This window comes from Phoxinus phoxinus (assembly GCF_949152265.1).
Source record: "Phoxinus phoxinus genome assembly, chromosome: 3".
Lineage (NCBI taxonomy): Eukaryota > Metazoa > Chordata > Actinopteri > Cypriniformes > Leuciscidae > Phoxinus > Phoxinus phoxinus.
This window is the reverse complement of record NC_136878.1, coordinates 16,517,121-16,542,926: the sequence shown is the minus strand read 5'-3', so window position 1 is coordinate 16,542,926 and position 25,806 is coordinate 16,517,121. Positions and strand designations below refer to the sequence as shown.

Here is a 25,806-nt window from a genome sequence, read left to right as displayed (position 1 = left end):
CTATAGGTACTCAAGATTAACATGAGATTGACTGAAACTAAGTATTTTACCCCCCCCTTTAATGTTTTCATTTATTCATTATAAATAAGGCTTTTTGCTTTCAGCTGACTGAGAAGTGTTTGCCTCGATTCTCACTTATTCTCTGCAGTTTATCACTACGTACCGTAATGCATCTATGCTTTGCAATGTCAAAATACATTTTTAGCCTACTTAAAAATAAAATCTAATACTTTTTATCACTTTATGAGCACATTGCACTGATAATCACGCTGCTCATCTCCAATTCATTTTCCAAGACCTTTTTCATTTTTCTGCTTGTCTACAACAGCAACAGTATCCAAGGTGGCAACAGTAACCAAGGGGCGGAGCTTAGTGAAGGGCCAATTACGAAAAGAACACAAAAAAAGAAATTAAAGTGAGCAAACGGGGTGAGAGAATAAAGAAAAAGAGACAGCCAGGAAAAAAAAAACCTAGTATAAAAATTCTCTGCACATTTCCCCCCAGATCTATTCTTCAGAGCAGCACAAAATCAGAGCTTTCACCACCATGCATTTGTGTTTCCAGGCACACCTTGAAAAGTCATCTAATTTGCCTGTGGATGTGTTTATATTGACAACTGACATGGTTCATGTTCATTTCACAAGCTGGATCATTGCTCTAACTGACCATGAAGCTACCTTGACATTTTCAGTAATATAATATCTGCCCTCTGTTTTTTGTTTTGTTTTTGTTTTTTTGTCTCAGCCAGTTTAGAGTTTTTGAAGGCAGAATGTGCTTGCAGTGAAAATATGATGTGAGGTCTCAAATGATCTCTTCAATCATTTAAGCAAGGTGGGCCGTCTTGAGTATGTTTAAACTTATTCCTGTTTCTATAGTGACCAATATAAGTGTCCATATACAATATATACAGTATAATGACTCATTGTTCCACTGCATCACATATCCATTAATGTAAACTTTTAAAATGTCTTCAGTGATATGCAGGATCAATAAATCAGGCTCTCATTTAAGTCAGCACAATGCAATATGTCAATTACATAACTTTGGTAAGAAAGCATTACCCAAAAAAATCTATGTAAATGTTCCTCTAATCATAATCAAACCTCGTGAATAGAATGTGACCAGAATAAAAAATGATGGATCATTTGAAATGAAAAACACTTGCTGTGTGTGTTCAACCAGCTAAAACACATCTGCACACATTCAAGGTAATCCTCAAAATTTACACTGGGGGGGGGGGGGGGGGGGGGGGGGGGAATTTAAGAGGATTTATCAAATGATTACATCTCCCCAAAAAATGGCGACAATCGTCCTGCTTGACTTGTTTTTCAGTGCTCTTATTCCTGTAGGTTATTACTGGAGTAAAAGCTGGAGGTCTCCGACACGGTCTTGGAAATACTGCGTGAGGACGAGCCATTGGAGGTGAACTCCCTGGGAGGGCTGTGAGTTGCCGGCTTCCCAGCAGCCGCTCTGATGCTCCCAAAGGTAACCTTGTGGCCATCTTCACACGGCTGCGTCACGCAGGACACGGTGCTCTCCATTCGACTGGCCCTGTACAAACTGGTCTGGGTTTGAAGGTACCGGGTGGACTTGAGCTCTAGACCCTCGTAGGATCCCTCAGGGACGCATGGACAGCAGCGGAATGCTTGCTTAAATCCGGCACGGAACCTGAGGATGCGTGCAAAAATGTAGGAGAAGAATAGACAGATGTGATAATGATGAGTTTAAAGGTGAAAATAGACTAGAGGATATTACTTTGTCTTTCAAAGGATTTTGTAATGGATTTTCAGCATATAAGTGAGGCGGTAAAACCGGGATACATTACAGAATAATACACAGCATTGGGCTGTATTCTACAGTACAAAGATGGATCATTTCGAACAATAATGATATTATAGTAAATATTACAGCGACTCCGGAAAGAGCTAGATGTGACTGTGTGTGTGCGTCAATTACTGTGTTTTCACTCCAGGTGAAATTACCTGTCATTGAGGCAGCAGTAGATAATGGGATTGTACATAGTGGAGCTCATTGCCAGCCACATGATAGTCAGATAGACCTGCTGAATGAAGGGATGCTCAAACAGGTGCGGGTAGAACTGGTAAATCAGGAAATAGACATGATAGGGGAGCCAGCAAACAGCGAACGTACATACCACCACAATCATCATCTTCACCACCTGAGGGTTAGGCAAGAAGAGAACATTTCAATATTGGCTATACTGTATGCCTATAAATACAGTGTCTGTCCTTCAAGATGATTTCCTGGGGTTTGCATGCTGCCCACATTGTACGAAAACTGGCAGAATGCTGTCAGACATAATTTTCTCGACATTAGCTTTCAGGTGGTCCAATGGCCCAAAGCCACCTCCAGCAAGCAGCATGCAAACATGTCATTAAAAATGAAAATGAAACGTAATAAACAGAGCTAAAAATATGCATTGTGCAGAAGCCATGTATCAAAGAGCCAAATTTCAAAAACAGCTTAAATTAACATAAATTATATTTTAATGGTCATTTTTCTCTGTTTAACATGTTTTCCCCAGCTTACTGTAATGTGAAGTGATAAGAAGGCATGGAGGTTGATTTCCCAAAAAAAGTGTAATAATTTGTGGCAACCTGACAGACACATTGGGTCAAATAATGCCATGAGTTTAGGTGTAACTACCTGTTGAGGATGATGAGGAAAGTATTTGGGAAACCTAAGACTTTTTGCAATTCCACTTGGTCCTACTAGTGGAGCTAAAATCACACACTAGCTTTAAAGGTACACTCAGTAAAACAATTTTCATTAAAAACAATTGCACATTAAAAAATGTATACTTCTTTTGAAAACTATAGGTAAATTCACATAAAAAGAATACAGTCATATCAGTAGCCTAAAAGCAAAAAGTTTTATTTCACATGCAGTGAGTTGCATCGAGATGGTTACCATCTCCCAAACTGCATCATTTAAATAATGCTTTTTAAAAGTTGGAGTAAAATCTGACAACAATGGTATTTAAAACTCAAATTTGTCTTCTTTCACTCCAATTGCACAAACAGGCTGGTTTGGCTAATGTCCATGCACATTCACGAGTGAACTAACAGCCAACTGGCTTTTTTAACTGTAAGACAGGGCTACAGCGTTATGTTTTTTCCCATTCATTGTAATACAAGTTGATGTCTCATCACCTTAAAATGTCTCCGGAAACATGCATTTGCGCACGTGGTGGAGTAACTTCTTTTAATGAATCTGTTTGAGATCGAATTAACGCTCGATGTTTTGATATAAATTACAGACATGGCATCTGAGGACTATTTCTCATTTATCTCAGTTATTTTGCTTTATTTCCAGATTCAATCTGGCTCGTTCTTACATAGTAGAGCACATTCGCACATGCGCACTCTTCAAAAAACGACGCTTTAAATCTCTTGACAAACTAAAAGACGTAAATGTCATTTGTATGTATTCTAAATAAAAAACACGAGTTGTACTGAATGTCAGCTTGCTTATTTGGCTCAAGATAAGGATTTATTTAGTCCACATGTCATGTAAACTAGAATCTATGCTTCTAACCACTGATCGAGAGCTGTCGTTCCAATCACACAAGTTTGGGATGCTGTTTGCGAATGTTCGTTGGAACGATGGTTTCGGGAAACACACCGACTCGTTGAACTATGCTGATAACGACGGAACTTGCGAACATAGTTGGCTAACGATGCTTTTGGGAAACGGACCCCTAGTCAATACAACAACAAAAACAAAGAATTACTGAGTGCACCTTCAAATAACATTTTTCAGCAAATGCATTTTATTTTGTTTAGTTGATTTGTCACTGTTGTTCTACCACAGAAAAGCTGCCTTTAAACTGCAGTCAATAAGCTGCACCTGTCCGGACTAGGTCTGTGAAAGATAGGTCAAATTCCTTAAACTATACTCCTGTTCTACAACACTGAAGAATCCTGATCCATCTGCAGCTTGAAGTGGGCCTGAAATCAGCATGAAACCCACCATGACACACTGCCAGAAGCCAGAGTATGTAGTAGCAAATCAGTCACCAGCGGACTGTCACAGACTCTTTGATGTTTATGAGGCTCAAACCTAAAACAGGGACATTCAGGCGCTCCGAGGTAGTCACATTGTGTCATCATTATATGTACCAGCAATATGTGCTGAGAAAATAGATTAAGATGTTTTGTTTAAGGAAGAAGAGGAAAGCATTGAGGCAAAACAATAGCTATAGAATGTAAAGTAGGTTGTGGAGAGGAAACGGTATATCTTCACTTCACATGTTTCAAGTGTGGTGAATGAAGCAGACATACATACACACACCGAATACAGATGAAAGAAGCAGACGGACCTTCTCCCCACCGACGAGTTTCATAGAGATTATTTCATGCGGCCCTGTCTGACCCTCCTCTACTTGCGTGTGAACTCTGTCTGCTCTGTTAACTCTAAAGTTCAGTGTCTGACCTGAACTGTGTGTGTAAGCAAGTGTCATCAGGGGCTTAAAGGATGATGGAAAAAGGAGGAACAAGAGGATGATGAGATGAAGACCTTGCGTTTGGCAGTCAGCTGCTCTTGGTAACGGTCAGACGAATCTCCTGGGATCTCACTGGCCCACAGAGTCAAACCCACCACCAGGTAAGCACAGCCCATCACCAGGAGAGGGAGGAAGTAAATCAGCACTGCTACACACACAAAGTACCTTCAAAAAGATAGGTAGATAGATAGATAGATAGATAGATAGATAGATAGATAGATAGATAGATAGATAGATAGATAGATAGATAGATAGATAGATAGATAGATAGATAGATAGATAGATAGATAGAAAGAATGAATATAACTCAAACATTTATAGATGTAATAATTATTTTTGTACGCAATTTTAGCATTCTTATTCACTAACTGCCTGAAATCCTGTTTACCACTATGGGTTTGTGCTGCCCCCCCCCCCCCAAAAAAATGACAGACAAATGCATGGACATGTAATCATACCTTTAGTAAACTGGATGCTAAATGCAAACCGCATTTCCAAATAAATGACTCTATTAGCAGGTGCAATTCATTCTCTGTGAATTCCACCCACAGATATAATGTATAATTTCCATGATATATATATATATATTTTTTTTGCCATTCGCAAAACATTTTTGGTTTGCCAAATCTCTGTCACACTTGAGTAATTTTGTCTGTCTGGAAAATCAAGGCACCGTTCATTCCTTACCCCTAATACACTGGGTCTGGCAAAGAGCCAAGATCATGAATCAAATGCAGAATGTCAGACATGTAAAGTCAAAGATGAATATATTACTCTGAACATATTAATCTCTCAACAGCAATTACAAAGTGAAATAGACTGCTTAATGCGTATATTATTAAATAAACCAGTGAGTGAAACAGCAAATCAAATTTGCATCATGTTTTCCTTCGGTTTACAGTCTTACTGTATTAAAGCGTGCCACACATGTTAAAAATCATAATGCTGACTTGCAAAACCATGGCCAAATGACAATACAGTTTTTCCTTTATTAATGGAACTGCTTAAAAAAATGTCCACATCCATAGATGAAAAAATCACTTTTCAGAATGAATTGGAGTGAATGAAAGTAGGCTATGTAGCGTCAGAATGAGTGTTAGATTAAGGCGGGTTGTGGTGTCACTATTTTGGCTCATGAATATTAATGACATGTTATGTGATATTCAGGAATAGTTTATCCAAATATTAAAAATGTCATATTTTTTATATTTAAAATACATATTAAAACACTGAGACATTAGTTGAAATATATATTATGTTCACAGCCCTTTTTAGGACAACTAAACAGCCAATTACTCAATATCAGAAAGAAGAAATTAGCAATAAATTGAGGCTGGAACTGACAAATTCCCATACATTTACAATTTCAAACAGTTTGAGATATGTTGCTGAAATCCTTTCTAAAATGTCCCTTATGTTATCTAAGAGCAGACAGTAAACACCTAAGAGCCAGACTGGGAGATATTAATATAAGAAATGCCACCAGCCAATCTGAAGACAACACAGAGGTCTCTGTAATATTGTTGCTTCCATCGATTCTCTCCATGAGGGAGCTGAAAAACAAGTCCATGATTAATTATACTACCATTGTTTCATATTCCTTAGTGACACAGGTGGAATGCTGTCATGAGGAGAATTGTACTTGGCCCCATTCACCCGCCCCCGTCCTCTAACTAACAGCTTCTCCATGGCTGAATTTAAAGAACACAGCACAATAAGGTTCAGCACAAAGGAATTCTGATGAGCAAAGCAAGGCTGTCCAGGCACCTCACATTGACCACAAATTATGTCTCGTTCATCATTTCTCTAACAGTTGAGTGCAATCAGGAAAACAGGAGTAGCCTAAAAGAGAAGGCGAGAGACTGAAAAAAAAAAAAAAGTAAATCGAGAGAGGGTGAGAGACTGAGGGGCTGTTCACACGACACCGTTTTCAACGAAAAAAGAAATACTTTTCATTTACACAACAACGGCATTTTTGGTGCCTGAAAACGCAAACTTTTGAAAACAGGTTTCAAAGTGCACGTTTTTGAAAACGGGTTTCTGTTGAATCTGTGAAAATGATGACGTCATGCACATGCGTATTACGTTCAATCCATAGTATTTCATCGAGATCTAATGGCGATAGCAGCAGAATACAGCGTTTTTAGTCGTTTACGCGGATCCGTGTGAATGGGGATCGTATTGAAAAGGGTGTCGTCTGTGCGCGGAAAACTCAAAGGAAAAACTTCTCAGTTTTATGCATATCGTTGTCGTGTAAACGTAGCCTACCCTGAGATAGTGACAGATAGAGAGAGAAGCATCTGCTAATAATCAGTTAATTAGGATAGGGTAACATTTCTCTTTCTAGTTTCAGAACCTAATGTTACTTAAAACAGATAATAGTGCCTTTTTGCCCCTGGACTAAGAAATATGTAAAACTTTTTTTAATGAGGAAAAAGGGACGGAGTTCACATTTAAATAAATTATGGAATAGCATGCAGTGTTGAATCTCTAAGCATAACTGTTGAATAGACTGAAAAGAGTATAAAATGTAAGCAATAAGATTACATCACCTTGTGTAACTTGCTTTTATAAAATGGCTACCACACAATACAAATATTAAAGTCAACAAATGTATCAATGTAACTTTCGTGAAGTAAAATAACCAAAAGCCTTCCATCCGCTGGAAAAAAAATAGTCCCTGTCTGACCATTATTTTTGATGGCGGCAAAGACTGTCTTTATGAGTGAGTTAGTCAGTAACGAAGACTTTTATATTGAAAGGACTGGAACGTGTTGTGAACACGGAAAAAGACGCAACTGACCAATACTTTGACCAGGCATGGGAAAATCTCTTATCTGTTTAAAGGACAAGATTGTCGTGAATAAAACACACTACAGCCATTGACCAATCAGAATCAAGGACTGGAACTAACCGTTGTATATTTATATGTTAAATTGTTGCTTTTCAGTTCCGAAATCTCAGAATTCAAAGGCTTCACTCAAAAATGTAATTCTATCTACATTTCCTTATTCTCATTTCATTCCAAACCTGTATGACATTCTTTATTCTGTGGAACACAAAAGTAGATATTTAGAAAAATGTCTGTTTTTTCTCTACACAATTAAGGTCAGTGGGGTATTATGCTGTTTTGGACCCCTTTGACTTTCATTGTATGGACAAAAAAGGTTCAAACATTCATCAAAATATCCACAGACGAGAGAAAATTATATTTCTCTCTTCTCAAATGATGACAGAATTTTTGGATGAACTATCCCAAATGAACTCTTTTAACTATACAGATTTAATCTTTTCAACCAGGTTATTAACATTAAAAGCTATTCAAGCAAATGTAACATTTGTTTTGTAATACGTACATCTCTATAGAACATCTACAAGGTCATACTCAAGCACATCTGCACAAAACATCAATTTAGTAGTTGAATTGTACAAAGTTTTGGCTCATACCGTTATTATCAATTACGTAATGCGGCTGCTGGATGGTTTAAGTTTACCTAACGACAAAAAAAGTGAGCTAATTAATATTAATGAGCTACGGTTGTGCCAAATAATGACAGCACAACCGGCCCATCTTGCCCCATCCGACTCATAACACTCATTCTGATGCCACGTATTCAGACCAGCAAGGTCAAATTCCAGAGAGAAAGTGATTTTTCATCTGTGGCTGTGGAAATTTCATCAACAAAATTGAGCAGTTCCAGTATGAAATATTATAGTAGTTAAGTGGTGAATTGTGGTCTTAAGTTATTGAGTAAATTAGAATGCCATATGTCCGAACAACTGGACACTTCACAGTCAGAGGTAATGAAGAGATGCAGCAATATGCCAGCCAGACTGATTCCTTTCAGCGTCAAAGTCAAAAAAAAATTTTTACTTGCGGTATGACAAAGTGTCTGACAGAACTGTGCAGGAGAAAAAGGCTGCCATTAGAAGCGATGTCTCATGCAGCATCACACTTCCAAATTGGTTTCTTCCACCTTTCAGAGTGTCTGTTTATTACCATGAGTGAACAGTGTGATGGACTTTCATGCAGTAGCTCACTAATGATATGTAAAATACAAGTTCCAGCACCAAATTTAGGGAAATGGATCATAAAGAACATCACAATATGTCTGTGGTTATGGACCATGATAAAAGAACATTTGCTTTTTGAACAGATAGAACTAATGCTCAGGGTAGAATGCTTTTAGGTACAAATACAATGTGGCTTTTGCCATCCAAGAAACAGCCTCAGCTAATAGTGGAGGACATTTGCAGTGGAGGGAGAAATTGGCAGTTATTTTATTTAAATCAAGCCCAGGATTTGGTAAAAGTTTGCAATGTGACTACCAGATGGAAACCTAATTATAAAACAAATAAAGGCTGTGTTTTCTCATTCTCACCTCTGCATGTCTTCTAACGTCTCCACTAAAACTCCACTGATCGAGGGGAACATTTGAAAAAACAATCTTTGAAAATGTTCTTTCAGGATTTGGACAAGTCTGTCAAATATCGGAAAAACAGGAAAGGAGAGAGACTGGAACATCTGATATGGTTTACATGTGTCGGACGGAGTGATCATACCTTATTTAGCATTGCTTTACATCATATCGCTGCCACCAAACCAAATGCTTGACCAATTATGGAATTTCCCAAATTACTTTGACTAAAATAATGTGGCCAATGCTGTAGATGGGGTGGTGAATATTTTGCCAGTCTAAAGAAATATGTATTCTTTGAAATCACTTTATTTTATTTATATGGAAATTGTTGAACTGAGCTATTTTAATAGTTTAATTGTTTGTTGGTTCTCTTTGAATGCGTTAATTTTTATATTTTTATTTAAAAAAATGTATAAAGATAATCTTAAACAATTAATTAGCATAATACAATTGGTTAATACGAGTATTTTGAGATAAATATATTTATATAAATATATTTATTTGAGATAAATATATATATGTAATATATTTTGTAATTAATTGGCCCCTTTTTGCACATTTGCCCCTTCTGTGGATCTCTCCTTTAGAATGGCCAGTGAATATGACTTTTCTTCCAGCTATATGAGTTGTTCTGTCTACAGATGCCTCATTAATAATTCATATTAGTTGATATTTGTGCATGAAAACATGGCTAACTGCACTGTGAGTTCTTCTGTAAAATGTGAGTTTCATGACAATTTGCTGAAATCAGTGCTGCACAGAGCGCACCCTGTCAGAATCCAGGCCGAGGAGAGCTCAATTTCCCCCTTTTCTCGCAAGAGCTGAGAAGGAGAAAGAGAGAGAGAGACGGAGGGAAAGAGAGATGAAGCCTGTGGCAAGCCTGTGGGTCGCCCAAAAAGACATCTAAGTTCCAGGCTAAGCAAACTGTAACAGACTGGCCACATGCTGTTAGTGAGCTGTCAATTGAGGTGAGTATGGTCGAGAATGTGTTATCTGTGAACCTCTATCAAACACAGCCAGAGAACACGATGAAAGTCTGCTGAGATAACATCATACATCTCTGCATTTTAGTCACACTGAATTTAATGATAGAAACTTTTTTTTTCATAACGTGATATTTAGCTACTGTAGCTGGACTATGTAAGTAAGTCTGTGTGTGTAAAACTGCCTTTGCAAGTGCTCTTTTGCAGTATTAAGTCTGGCTGTTTATCTGTTCTAGAGGATGAATAGGGTTACGGGGGATAAGATGATAGGCAGTATAACGCTGGCCCACCTCAAAGTCTCCTGATAGAGTATGCGATTCGATCTTCAAAATCCTGCTTGTTTCTCCAAGACAGCAGTGAGATCAAATTGAAGACTTTTGCTTAAAAATATGGTTATTCTGTCTGAAATTCTGCCATCATTTTCTCACTCTCATAATGCGAAACTTTCTTCTATGGAGCACAAAAGAATGTATTGGGCAGTTTCTGATAAAAATAGTGACTTAAAATGCCGTTCCAGGTTTGCTGTGCTTATTTGTAGGGTTGCACTATTTGGTCAAAAAAAAATTCTGATGGACATGACTATTAACAATGAAAAAAGTAATAACTATTAATATTATTACTAAACAGAAATATTACTATTGTAATATTACACTGTAAAATAAAATAAAAATTTGTATTTAAATGAATAATAATAATAATTTATCAATAAAATTACAATAGTGATATTTCTGGTTGTCTTAATGTCTTCATTTTAAAACTTTCAATTGTTTTTTTTTTTTTGTTTTTTTTTTGACAGAAAACCACAGGCAGCCTTTAAAGCTTCTCTTTTTTTTTTTGACAGCCGGTTTATAAGCGCTTCTCAAACAAGTTTGAGAAGATGGTTGATGCATGTTGCGTTTCCAGATGCACGCTATAAGCGACCCAAAGTTGGAAGCGACTCAAAGCAGATTTAGAGATTAGTTTGTGTGGTGCAGCATTTACTGCAAATCGAGATGCAAATGAAAACAGTGCCACGCTTCACTCTGAAACACACAACACATATTAATTAAATCGCACCAAGCCATATCATGACTCCGATTCCGTTCCGTGCAGTCCAACAATGGGATCTGATGGAGATGAACTTTTTTTTTTTGGGTAGACAATCCTTTTAAAGTCGGTTTGAAACTGAAGTTTTCTTCCCTATAGTGACGTATAGTGAAACGTCTTCTCGGACAAGAAAAAATGCCGGACGGGACGTGATTTTGTCAATCGGGAATTAATTGGACCATTGGAACGTTGTGGTCTCATGCATGTGACAGGTTGTCCCATTTCATGGTGACTTTAAATGAAACATAACCATTAAGTCTTTCTCTAAGCAAATTTGTTTTCCTCTGGGTGGTCTGCATGTGTAGCCTATGTGAGAGCAAAAGTATACTGTATGTAAACGTGTGTGAATGCTATTTGAGTAACATACAGATCATTTGTCAGCACTTGAACATAAGCATGTGAGCTCATGTCAGGTATGTCGCTTGTGAGTTTTCATAACACAGCGGACTATTTATACTCTGGCATGTGTCTGCAGTCTATTATAACACCCAGCACGGCAAAGCCATGAATAAGAGTGAGACATTGCGTTGTCCAACTGAAGTGTTCAAACAAATTCAAGGGCTGTAAAACAGACCTGATGTCATTTCTAATCAGACATATCTGTTATGTTAAAGTGAGACAGGTCTCATCTCGGTTTGGCGCACTTAACCCATCTGTACTAGTCATTATGGCTTCATTATAAAAATAATAAGTGCTACAGTACATCCATTCCGACATGCTATCCGTTGCTGACTGGATGGCAATGACACTCAAAAAGTAGTTTTACAAAAGAGCATTTGAATATGAGGGGATTTATTTTCGTTGAATGAATTTGATATTTACAATCAATCATTACAAGCTGTGTATAGTATGACTTTATTTATGTGTGTGAGATTTGTGTGAAGGTCTGAAGAAAGTCATTAAGACTGCAGTATTATGAGTCGAATCTTTAAGCTGGTGTTGATGAATGGCACACAGCGTACAGTGCTGAAGACAGTTTGTTCTCCTGCTGAGTGCATCCAACCTCATGTGGCTCTGAAGATGCTTGTGCTCTGTTTTTACTTCCTGCATGGTTGTGAGATCAGTGATGCTGCTAGAAGTTATGGTATACATTGCACAATATTTTATTTTTGGCTTGGTTTTTAGTTTAGAAATACCTCAATGTCTAACTCTGAAACATTTTCTGAAGAAGGTGCGCCAATAGACCCTACTATTAATTATTTGTTTTAGCTTAACTGGACGAATTAAGGGTAGGTATATCAAATTATATTACATTTTTTATAAATTATTGAAAAACCTCTGATGTCATTCTGAGGAGGCAGGCTTTCCCAACTGAGTCTTATTTACTCCCAGAAAAGTAGTTCCCCCCAAATCTACTTTAACACCTCAAGGGAGTTTTGCCCCATTGGAAATTTTTTTTTTTTTGTTTAATGCATAAATCTAACAATATTTAGTGATGTCTATCCTCACAAAAAACTATTTGCCAATGAGGCAAGAAAAATAAATCTACTACAACATGTATTCCTGTAAACAAGTCCAAGTTTACATCTGGTTTTAAGATGGGTTATCGGCGCCGATCACAAGTGGTCAGACGCATTAGCATTTCCACCTGGTATTAACATGCATTTGTGTTTGGATTTTGTCGAGACACTCTTCTCTTATTTAAAATACATCACTTTTGCGGGAGAGTTGCAGGAATGTAATATAATGGAATGAAAAGTATAATGAGGGCGACTGCAGTTTCAGGACGGCTGAGCCTATAAGCAGACTTTTCACCATCTCTGACAAACAACAGACAGGAAGTTATTCATTTCCAATGGAGAATAGTATGGGAGCTGTATGGAGTTCTGACCTTATGCGAATGCAGAATTTTCGTATCCAATGTGAGCTTATAGGGTACCCTGAAAGATTTGAACGATAGACTGTAGATTTGAGTGGATAGACAACTGCACAACCGGATGGGATTTATTCCAAAAAGCAAATTTTATGCACTTTTTCTGTAAATTTCACGCGTGAATCCTTTTGACCTAACTAATTATTTCACAATTATTAATTATTTAGTTTAATTATCCATATTAAGCATACTATGTTTTTCTTTCAGATGTATTTGTGTGTGTGTGTGTGTGTGTGTGTGTGTGTGTGTGTGTGTGTGTGTGTGTGTGTGTGTGTGTGTGTGTGTGTGTGTGTGTGTGTGTGTGTGTGTGTGTGTGTGTGTGTGTGTGTGTGTGTGTGTGTGTGTGTGTGTGTGTACATCCATTATTCATTCATTTTACCATGGTGAATGAGTGAAAGCGGTAAAATCTACTTTTTGGTCAAGTTCTTACCTCCGTGTAAAAAAATGCAGTCTTATTATCTTCCACAATATTGTAAACGTGTTTTAGTCTGGGACTATGCTTAAGCCTTGTCTGTGAAACCAGGGGTAAGAATCATAAATGTTCCTTGCAGTTTGTGAATTGGGAATTATATAAATATGTTGTACGGTACAAAAATGGATGTGTTATAGCTTCCATACCCTTGTTAGAAACACCAGCAAAAAATGTCTTATATCACATCTCGACTGGTGTGAAAGACACGGTAATGGAAGAGGGGAGTTTGGGAAAAATGTGAAATGAGTTTTAGTGAGTGAGAGAGATAGAGAGAGATGTTGGGGTGCTTAAGGGAACTTCTCTGGTGCCTTAGAAAGCTGACTCCTTCATAACTAACACAGAAGAATAGCACTTCTCACTCACTGCAGTAAAGGCAGAGAGTAGGAGGAATATACTGTAATAAGTATACCAGAAAGTTATAAATATTGTACAAAACAGAATATGAAGGAGAGGCAGAAACGAGGGATTTAAATGTACAGAGATGATCTAACAAAGAGACAGAAGAGAGAATGAGAAAGAGAAACGAGGCTTTTAAAGCAGGGGTGATAAATGATAGTAACACCACTTTTGTATGGTGTCTTTCTCTGCAAATATATCTAATAAAGAAGAAGAATCTCTAATTGTTGAGCAGAAGTTTTTATTTAGTTTTAGTGTGTTCAAATGTGTTACAATGAGTAGTAATCCAGTGCTGGAAATTGTTATTGTTTTGTTAAGTGCTCATTGTAGTTGTTTATAACTAAGTGGTGGCATCAATGTTCTCTCTAGCACAGTTCTGAGACACAAGCACTAATCTATCACGTTTCAATTGCAATAATCTATCAAACGAGCTGTTTAAATTACATTTACATATTTCTAATCTCGATTTACTTTTCGGTTTTAACTTGGAAATGAGCAAATACTCCACAGTAGATACCTGATATCTGAATCAGTACATCACATGCACTAGTTATCAAAACAGTTCTCCGTTTAGCGGAGTTATTTGTGTATAATCGTATTTCGCGAGCTAAGCGGATTTGTGACATCATAACAGGCACATCTGTGCATCCCCCCCCCCCATCCCCCTCCCCACCACAACTGTCCTCACCGCATTTTAAAACAAAGTGATGCCCATGAAAACTCTTTGCAGAATGATCTCGGCTTCTAATGGACTCGCTGGACTTGAACCCTACCGGACGACGGCTTTGCACACCATTTTCCCAGCACATTATATTAGACCTCAGCACTTCAGATTAATGTCAATCTGAATACAAGCCAACTTTTTGAGAGTATACCCCACCGTTCGGAGGAGTAATAGTCATTAGCGTTTGCTCTTGTAAAGTCATTGTATTCACCCTTGGGCACGATTTCCAATTATGTTTACTTTAATAGTCTTGCACTTTTTTCCTTAACTCTCTCTTAGGACCATGACTTTCCTGTGTTTAATGTTTTCTTTGTAATGAAGCTCCTCTCTGTTGTTATACAAGTAAACACTTAGGGGGGAAGCAGCACTGATTTTTGATTACTCCAAATTAGAGAGTCATAAAGGTAATATTTCCAGCAATATCCGGAAACGTTGGTGAAATTCGATCTGAAAAAGAAATTCTCTCTGAGTCTGCACCTACAGCCATAAATCTCTGAAGCACATATTAAACCTAAATATTTTCCAATTTCAGCAAAAGGCAGCAAGGGCGATAAGTATGTTGATTAGTTAAAAGTGAGATGCTTACATCTTTTTGAAGTCCAGGAGAGTGTACTCAGGCCAGTCGATGTAGCAGACCACCCTGCCCGGCAGCTGGTCCGTGTCAGAGTAGTAGTACTGGGGGAAGGCCAGCAGAAAAGCCAGAACCCAGATGACCCCGATGACCACCTTGGTCTGTGTTGCAGACATCCTCTGCTTCAGGGGATGAATGATGGCCATATATCTGTGGAAGAACAAGACAGATGTGCTGAAAGCGCCACATCTGTTGTATACTGAGGTATTTATCTTCTTTCTTTTTTTTTACTTTAAGCTTATTTACAGTTGAACTTAAAATGAGCTATTATTTAATTCATAAAAATGAATTGTGAATATTAAAATTGAACCAAAAAAAATACAAATTATGAATATTAATGCCCATAACTTTTGTGGTTCAGTAAATATTATGTGTTCTAAATGTTCCTTTCACTCTTAAAAAAGGTTCAATTGGGATCTATATAGAACCTTAGGGTTCTTGACTCAATTTTAAAGAACGATTTATGCTATACAGTTTTTATATAAGGAGAAATCTCTCAAATGATTGCATAATACTTAATGTGTAATTCAATTTGTTCTAGGGATAAAGTGTTTAATTCATAACATTTAATTAAAACTAAAACTGATTTGAAAAAATATATAAACTAAATGCCTGATAGGAACTCCTAAAATGCTCTACAGTAGGCCTATATATGAAGTGCATGACAGAACCGTTTAAAGTTCTATAGAACTAGACCTATAGAATCTTTTCTTCTTAGAGTATAGAAAACCTTGGTTGTGTAAATGAAGACAACCTGTCTGCTGGTGGATTTGGCTCTCAGCACACATTCACTCTTATTTACAACCACACTTATTTTCCCACTGTGCTCTTCATTCATACGTTGCAGCTCGAGCTGTGCTTGAAAGCAAGAGATGCTGCTCTGCACTCTAAACAATTTAAGCAGTCAACACATCAGTGACTCCATCACGTACACACACACATGTCTCCGTCCAGCAGATCTCAGTGGTCTCTAAGATAAATCCTCTTAAATCATTTGCTCCAATATGGAGCTGTATCATTATAAAATGGAATGAAGCCCAGACAGTAAATCCCCCACACACAGCATACAAATATATTGAGTACCTACAATAGTGGATTTGTGCGGTTATTAGTTTTGGGTTTGTGCTACAGTACAACAAGCAAATGTATTATTGTGATAAAATGAGCTCTGCAGTAATAAATAGGATCTGTTCCAGTTATCAGTTATATGGGCAGTGAATATACTCTTGTGGGAGGAATTATTTAACTTTATAGCTGAGAGAAACCATGCAGCACTCCATGTACCACTTTCAGACTGTGAGATGGTATTGAAGGTCAGGCTTTGTCAGGCATTTCTTTGTTTTCCTTAGAATCTGTGTCTGGCGTGCATTTTTCTTGTGGTTTTAGCCACACATACAATGCCTTGAAAAATATAAAGACTCCCATTCTGAATTCCAACATTACAAAATGTGTGGTCTCTACACTGTAAAAAATGAACAATGACACCGTGCAGCTTCTATATATTAGTATTAACTTTCTTGTGGAAGAGCTGCTTGTGATGAGCTTTGATTGGTCATGTGACTCTCATTACTGCTGTGATTGTAGGTTGTCAGTGTATTACAATGGTACAAAACAGATATTAATACTTCAATAGGTCAGTAATATTAATGTTAACATTATATCAGATAATGAAATACAGTTTATTGCTGTAAATTTTAAGCTGAGTCTGTAAAACCTAAAATGTTGCTACCGTATTTTTTACGGTAAATTTCTGGTAACCACAGCTGCCAGTTTTTTCCCGTAAATTTAACAGATTTTTTACAGTGACGCTCAGAAGAAAAGATTATATACAGAACCTTAAAGGTTTCTGTCAGGAGCTTCATATTTTAGGGGTTCCTATCATGATATCATTTTATTTAGTTTTAATATTTTTTTAATTAGATTTTATTAATTAAACAGCTTGTAAACCTACGTTATCAATACAAAAAATAACTGTTGAACATAATTAATACACTATCCTTATAGAACCTTATTGCAAATGGTTCTTTAAAATTGAGTCAAGAACCCTATGGTTCTAGAATCCCATTGAACTTTTCTTGTGTTCAAGAGTGATTGGGTTGAGAACAGAGAAGCGATTCTTATTCAAATGATTATGATGTTAGTATCCCACTTAAGTTGCTATATATAGGCTAGTAATTGTAGAAACCAATCTTCACATTATTTTCACATTAGTGGCTGATTAAGCTTTTTAAACAGCAAATTTCGCAGAAAAGTAAGCTGTTTGCATCGCTGATTATTGGAATGATCTCAGCATTTAGCAACAAAATTGCATTGCTGTTTAAAATGTTTCAAAATTTTCTGAATTGTTAATGAAACCTATTGGTCAAACTTCAGCATGGCAGTAATGGTGTCTTTTGTGACGTCCTTCCATGTGAGCCAATGTTAAGCAGAGCTCTTGATACGGTTAACTGGTTCACTTTTAACCCCTTTATTGGAAAATTGACTATCTCCTTCAAAGTGACAACTGGCCTCTCAGTGACTTCATTAATACGTCTCTATCTGGTTTTGAGGAACAAACTTTTCTGACCAATAAAAAATGTATTTCCTTCTCCTTATTTACATTTTTTTAATTAGTCTTCAACTTCCTGGAATGCCCTATAGTCTTAATATTCGCAGCTGTCTTTTAGATTCACAACCTGAATAATGATCAATTTATTTTAATAAATTATAGGTTCAGGCCAATTGTTAGGCAGCTGCGTCAGACAATTGTTTTTCTTCTGTGCAAATTTTGAGTCCCTGCATGGATTGTTATGCACACCGAATATTTTTGTTGTTGTTAAGAATACCAATGTCACATTGAAATAATGTAAAATCTGTCATCTTTTACTCACCCTTATGTTGTTCTAAAACCATATGACTTTCCTTCTTCTGTGGAACACAAATAAGTGAATATGAATGTGAATCTTTCGCATTTTATTATATGCTCTATAATAAAAGTGAAAGGAGAAAGATTAGTTCAAGTTCCAAAATGACAAAAAAAACACCATATAAGCATCGTGAAAAAAGTGTAAAGAACAGAGTCAAATCTGTTGTTATTTACTGGACTTCTTCTGCTGCAGCACTCAAATAAATTTTGACACCACTGACAGCATTCATATTTGGTTTTGTCACATGCAAAAGCCCATGGTATCTGGCAATTAATAGTTTTAATGTGCCATTTTTGCAGTCTATGTGACTTTTGACATGCATTTTTAGAGCTTTTGGCAGGGGGGAACAATTACCAGATCATCTTTTATGAGGCTTTAATGGTGCAGTTTTGTTGTTTTGGAGTTTGAAAGATCCAGTCCCCTCATTTTCATTACAGAAAAGAGAGAGCAGGATATTCTTAAAAAAAAACAATTTTTTTTGGTTCATACAGGTTTAGAAAAATATGGGTGAGTAAATGATTATAACATGTTCATTTCCGGGTGATCTATTGCTATTTTAAAGCTCATTCCTTAAAGCATAAAAAGAAAACATCAAAGAGATAAACGTCATTTTTCAAATTCATAATTTAGTCAAATGAGAGAACTTCCACTCCACTGATAATGGGTAAAAAAAACTTACAGCTGAACCACCACCAGGCGCACACACTTAAGCTTACACGTGATAGACAATCCAAAAAATGTTAAGTAATGCCCTGAAGGACAACATTATCACGTACAGTGCCAGAAAAGATGAGTGAGTAAATGAGGAACTGACAATGAACTCATGGCTCACTCTCCAGCAGGTGAAGAGGTCAGACACAGCACCCATACATTCAAGCACATCTGTTTGACATAAGTGGAGCTCAGGGAAACAGATCATCGGTCTTGAGCAGCGGCAGGGCTAAATCAATAACGACAACATGCTAGAAAGAGCGGAGATGGACAGTGCGCTTACACAATTTGATGCTTGCAGTGCTTTTCCTTCAAATTTAGCTTTAGTCCTGATTTTATTAGGAATCCTATCCCAGCCACACATGACAGTTTGAGCCTCTGAGCCATGTGCCGTCTCACCAGCACACAAATGCTCTTTAGCATGCCGTCACAGCTTGACTGCGTGTGCTTGTCAGCACTTTTAGGTCTGCATGTGTTTAAATGCAAGAAAGGAAAAGTGAAAACAGTTGATATGTGAGATGTTATATTTGGACAAAGAGGCGATGGTTTGTTGCTACTAAAAGCACGTAACACAATTATGTCACACACTGCAGTTTAGCCCAAGTGATCTGTCTGCACATAGGTGACAGCCCTGCTGCTGTTTGTGAATGTACACCCGTCTGCATGTGTTAACAAAGCAACAATGACTCAACCAGAGCAACAGAGCTGAAATCTGGGCAAGCAAAACACATCAGACAAAGTGCCTAGGAGAATTAGCCAAATAAGAAGTAAAATCCATGTAAATAAATGTTAAAAATATAATTTATGCTCTTATTATAGGTACACACCTGTTCAACTGCTTGTTAACGCTAATATCTAATCTGTCAATCACATGGCAGCAACTCAATGCATTTAGGCATGTAGACATGGGGTGCGTCTCAGCAGCTCTAGGTTCCCTAGGTCGTGAATCAGTATATTGTGTACACGAATACGGACAGTAGGACCCTGGCTCACTACACATTGGGACACCAGTGACTATTTTTGTCCAGTGACATGACAACGTCCTCATGGTACAACATCACTACTGGCATTTATGAACAACATCCGAACTGATATCTTTATGACATTATCCTAAATTGTTATTTAATTATGATAAATACATTGCTTGTTTCTTATACATGCAACATTTCAGCTGTAAATAAACTATAAATGTTCGCTGGATTATCTTCATTACCTGTGATGTATGTTTATGCTGAAATATAATTTAAAAAATGGTTTGTATTTTCAAAAACATCTATCGCGTGTCATTACGTGTATAGTGAGTTGGCTCAATGATTTATGTTTTGCGCTTCAGAACTTCCATTAAGGGAACATGGTGAGCATTTTCACGCTGCACTGTGAGACTTTTTAGGGAGCAAACTTTTCAGTGCGTTAGTAGGATTTTACAATTGAGATAGCCCTTAAAATGGCCAACTCCCAGATCACATGGTCACGATGATCCGCTGAAGTTCAAACTGAGCATCAGAATGAGGAAGAAAGGTGATTTAAGTGACTGTGAAAGTGGCATGGTTGTTGGTGCCAGACGGGCTGGTCTGAGTATTTAAGAAACTGCTGATAAACTGGGATTTTCACGCACAACCATCCCTAAGGTTTACAGAGAATGGTCAGAAAAAGAGAAAATATCCTGTGAGCGACAGTTCTATTGGTAAAAATGCCCTTATTGATGCCAGAGGTCAGAGGAGAATGGCCAGAATGCTTCGAGCTGATAGAAAGGCAACATGAACTCAAATAAGAACAGCAAACTGAGGCTACAATTCACATAGGCTCACCAAAATTGGACAGTAGAAGATTGGAAAAACGTTGCCTGCTCTGATCAGTCTCAATTTCTGCCACAACATTCTGATGGACGGGTCAGAATTTGTCGTGAACAACAAAGCACCTTTGAATGTGGGGGAATGGGAAACTTGCATCATGGATGTGCAGCCGACAAATCTGCTGCAACTGCGTGATGCGATCATGTCAATATGGACCGAAATCTGTGAGCAATGTTTCCAGCACCTTGTTGAATCTATGCCATGAAGAATGAAGGCAATTCTGAAGACAAACGGGATTCAAACCCAGTACTAGCAAGGTGTACATAACAAAGTGGCCTGTAAGTATGTATACACGTATAACGGCTTTGTTATTGTGCTTTTCGTCCGGAATTTCTTAAAGTCGTAATGAAAGTCAGATCTTTTGTGAAACGAAGATCGAGTGAAACTGAATATTAAAAATAAAAATGTAGGGCAGGGACATATGGGGTTCTGCCTGGTTGTTGATTGGATGGAGACAGATCTGATTATGAACATGTCCTGTAGTCAATTGTAAGAAAGGGGCGGGGTTTAAGCAGACTAAAGGGTTAAAGAACAATCACCAGAGAGAATTCTGTCATTTTTACATTAGATTGAGTTATGAAATTTTGATAAAAAAATATGAGGTAAAAATTTTTTTTTTAAATTAAATTCATGAATGAATAGTTGGATGATTTCAATATGATAAATAAAATGCATTTAGGGAAAAAAGGGATAGGGCGAATTTTTACTTCATACGGACTTAACGGTTTCATCTAATATAGGATAATTTGGGGTTTGTCAGGAGCGAGCATTCTGAGAATGCTAATTAAATTTTACTACTACGTTACATCTTTAGGCATAATACAATTTTCCAACCTCATATTGCCCATTAGTTGATAATAATCACATCGCTGCATGACAGAAATCACTTAAAACTGGCTGAAGATAAAACAAGCTCGAATTCTACAGAATTATACTACTCCAATAACTACTTTGAGTGCTTAATGAAAAGCTCTGTAAATGTCTTCTTTATAGGAAAAATCAAGGCATTGCTCTAAGTTATTTGTTTGTAAACCCATGATTCATTTGCTGTGTATGCTTCAAAATATGTCTTCAGAGAATGTAATCTTGGCTTGCTTTTTTCTCCCCAAAAGAATCTTTCTAAGATAAATAACCCATTAGCGCGACAAGTATATCCTCTAGAAGGACCTGAACACACACACTGCAGTCTTCACAAGAAGCCTGCCCTCCATCTCCCCTACAGGTCTCTTAGGTAATAGAATTTTAAAGAAGTTCATGTTTCTGCATGTAGATAAATGGCATGTTTTTTGAATATTAGCTGTGCTGTGTCAAAAGGTTAGGAACATGACATCTTACAATTAGAACGGGGTTATGAAAGGTCAGACATTAACTGAAATCTGGAACTTCTTGTGAATAATTCCTTATGCTGCTAGACATGGCAACTGATGAATGAAGAAACAAAGCAGACACAATCACCTCTCAACAACACAAACACTAAAGAAATTAGGGTTTCTAAATGATGACTGGTAGGCTGTGAGTGGGATGACAAATAACCATCATCTATCATATGACCTCTGCCATATATGCTGTGATCATTTCTAATATAGACATGAAAAGAGCTACAATTTTCCACTTGTGTTCGCATCGTGAAGGCAGAACTAAACATTGCTAAATGTTATAACATTAGCAACTATAACTACATATCCATTGTCACCATAGTTTCTGGCAAAAGTAGGATACACTCTTAGAAATTAGGTCCAATGGGGTTTAATATAGGAACCACGCTCAATTTAAAAGAGCCAAAATGGTTTTATATGGAGAAATGTCTTAAATAATTTGCATATTACTTTTCATTTTTAACATGTTATTCCATGTTTACTGATAAAGTACTGTGGGCTTTGTTTGCGAGCTGCTAATTAATAAAATTTAATTAAAATCAAAAATTAATAAATTAATTAAAACTAAATCTATAAAAATGATACCATGAACCCTTGACAGAACCCCCCCTCCTCCTCCTCCTCCTCCTCCTCCTCCCCTCCTCTCTCTCTCTTTCTCTCTCTCTCTTGAACAAAGATGGCACAAAATCTCATCTCAACACATTTGATCAATGGCTATGGTCTTCTTTTTTATTGTCATTTCATCATCATTTAAAGATTTTTTAGGTTGATCTGATTTAGTTTCTCTAGATAGTGATCTGTGGCGTATTACTATAGCCTACCTATGCTATGTCTATAATGTTTTTAGATTTGTGGAGTAAAAAATATTGAACTGAATATAAAAGTAGACCATCCTAGACGGGGTGGCTGATAAGAAATCAGCACTGTTCTACAATCAGGAGGAAAATATGGTAGTTTTTGTAATGGGCTGTTTTACGAAAAACAAATAGCCTAAGTCATTTAAATTTTGAACACATTTATTTAATATAACGTCCTTTATATTTAGTACAACGACATAACAGGCACAAGCACAGCCAGTCAACGAGAAACCCAATGTCGCGTGTCATTGTGTGAATGGGAATGAAGGAACTTACCTGTCGAGCGCAATCGCGCTCATTGAATATATGGAGGCGAAGACGGCGGCTATAGGAAAGAAGTTGTGGAATCGACAGTAATAGAGTCCGAAATACCACTCATTGTGCACGGAGTAAACAAAGTTTATAACGGTGTTGAATGCGGACATTGACGCTTCAGCGAACGCCAAGTTCACAAGGAAATAGTTCGTCACGGTTCTCATTCGTTTGTGCGCCAAAATGATCCACATTACCGTAATATTGCCCACCACGGAGACAATGACAATTGTGCTGTAAGCCACTGCCCAGAGCACTATCCTCCAAGCAGGTTGCACAAACTGGTTCCAGTATATCTCGGTTTCATTTTGTGCAATGGAGTTGTTTGTCCAGTTACTTTGGAAGTCATTGGAAGTGATGAGCGAATCCATTCCTATCGGGAAAATGTTACGTGCGATTTAAATATTGTATCTTTTCTTTTATGCTGGATGTCGTAGGCTATTAATATTCAATCGACCATGTTCCCTTTCGAGAAAAAAAGGTCAAATTGTTTAGTTTATTGGCGCAAAAGGTGTTCCGAAAAGTATTCTTCGATTGTCTTCTCTGATAGGGAAGATGATCCATGTGTTCCTTCAAACAAGACAGGAGAACAGATCGCAACGGCTTGTTCCTTCACTTTTCCTCATCACCAAACCAATTTTAGCTCTTGGTTACACACACCTTACTCATCTGAGCGTCACTGCCAAGTGCGCAGCGCGTGCCAAAAGAGAAGTCGCGCGCACACATGAGCAGATGCTGCGAACACGCGGCTCTGAGAGGAAACGAATGGACGAGCCCTTTCAAATACAGTTCTCTCTTTTTAATACGAAATGTGTTCTATTATGCATATGTAATTCAGAGCCCACCAGGTGTGCCACGCAGATAGAAAGATGATTTTTGTTTGGTCGCGCGCAGATGTGAGCACGAGAACAAGAATCAAGGAGTTGGAATTCAATTTCTTTTTAATATGAAATGTGATTCATTCAGAGCTCACCTTGAATGCAAGTTGAAAGATGTTGTTTGGTTCTTTCAGATTGGTCAGAAAAAGCCAAAAAATAAGGAAAAAGCCAAATAGGCTAATAGGCATGCTAACGTTCACACTTTTGACATTGATACCGGTATAAAGGAACGTCTTTTACCAGTTCCTTTCGACATCAAACCAATGCCTACACCAAGTCAAGACAGTAATTTCAATTTTGACACAAGTAGCCTAATTCAATAAAAGTTCACGGTCTCCCCCTGGTGGTGTCATCTGAATGCGCGTTAAAAGCACAATCAGATTGTCCATGACGGACAATGATGTTGAGTAAACACAACTTTTATTATTTTTCAATTGGATCTGGACATCTACAGGATCAGTTGGAACACTAACTGCAAGCCAACGTTTGCCCGTTGCCATACCTCGCTGATGCTCCGAATGGCCACAAATCCCTACATCCATGTTCCAACATTCAGTGGAAAGCCTTCCAAGAAGACTGTAAGCTGTTATGGTTGCAAAGGAAGGGATTAATGCTTTTTTTTTTTTTGCCATGTTCTAAACAAGATATGGGAGCATCAGTGTGATGTGTGATATGCAGCCTGACACGCTGTTCCACTTCATCCTAAAGGTGTTCGCTGGGGTTTTGTGGAGGCCTTTTTCTTCCACATCAGACACAGTAAATCTTTTCTGAATGGATGCCGCTTTGCAGAGGGTGTTTTCATTCTTTTGCTCATAATTTCACTGCCATGATGCAGCATATGAATAAATGCATTATTCAAGAATGTGTCCACATAACAAAGGGATGTTTTGATACTAGATGACTCAGAGTAAGCCCAGGGAACTGCCATTTAAAGAGCAATTTTAGTGAATCATTCAATTTATTTATTTATTTATTTTTGTATTTTAATTTATAAAGGTTGATTTGATTCAAGATTTGTGATAATCTGAATGACTTTTTTTTGTTGACAGGTTTTGTTATTTGCCTTGTTTCTTTCTGCTTTAGAAGTGCTTGGTTTCTGTAGCTCTCTGTAATGATTTGAAATAAACACCTTTTCAGATTATCTCACACCAAGGAAAAGATTTATGACGCTATCTTCTTGTCACGGCTAGAGTTAGTTAGTTTTCTTCTAGTATATAAAAAACAATCCATGACTCAATGCAAGTACTCCACAGGCATGCAGATTTCATTGTTGTAGCCATCAATTCAATGGGTTTAGGGGGGTTGGAAAGTCCATCACATGCATTAGCTGAATTGCAGATTCCTTCAAGAACCTCGATGGGACTTAGGGACGCATATAATTGGGATGTGCCGTGGCAACTCATCAATGTTAATTAACCATGTATCATGACAGCATCTGGGTTGCAGACAATTCCACCCACACATATGGGTATATCTTTTTATTTCCTAGCTCTTTTTACATTGTTTTTGTTTTGTTGATTATATAAGATTTTTCTGTTATTAAACCAGTCAAGAATATCTGAAGGAAATTGGTTCACTCAAAAGATTCAATATATGCAGAAAATGTAGCTTGGTAATCCTTTTAATGATCTCATCTTTTTTTCAGTCCTGTGTGCACTCACTACATTCTTTTTGATTATAGCAACATGTAATATCTTCTGGCAAGGAGCTCTGCTCAACAAATCAAGATTTGGCTGACCACTGGTTGTCCACAAAAAAAAAGAAATCAGAAATATAATTTTACACATCCTCATGGGTTGAAT

At 37.4% G+C, this 25,806-nt stretch overlaps 1 protein-coding gene across 2 annotated transcripts; it reads right to left on the bottom strand.

The window, feature by feature from the left end:
• Window positions 1-737: 737 nt before the first annotated feature.
• tacr1a (tachykinin receptor 1a) lies at window positions 738-23,879 on the bottom strand (the record flags this gene model as incomplete). 2 transcript variants are annotated; one of them, XM_079608796.1, is made up of 5 exons in its annotated part: window positions 23,091-23,879; window positions 15,067-15,261; window positions 4,540-4,690; window positions 1,983-2,179; window positions 738-1,668 (listed from the first exon to the last, which is right to left on the bottom strand). In XM_079608796.1, exons 1-5 carry the CDS (start codon window positions 23,495-23,497, stop codon window positions 1,338-1,340), a joined length of 1,281 nt encoding a protein of 426 aa, XP_079464922.1. In that variant the 5' UTR covers window positions 23,498-23,879. The 2 variants fall into 2 exon arrangements, with proteins under 2 accessions (XP_079464922.1, XP_079464923.1); XM_079608797.1 differs by lacking the exon at window positions 738-1,668 and having other exon boundaries at window positions 1,979-2,179; window positions 23,091-23,797.
• Window positions 23,880-25,806: the final 1,927 nt, after the last annotated feature.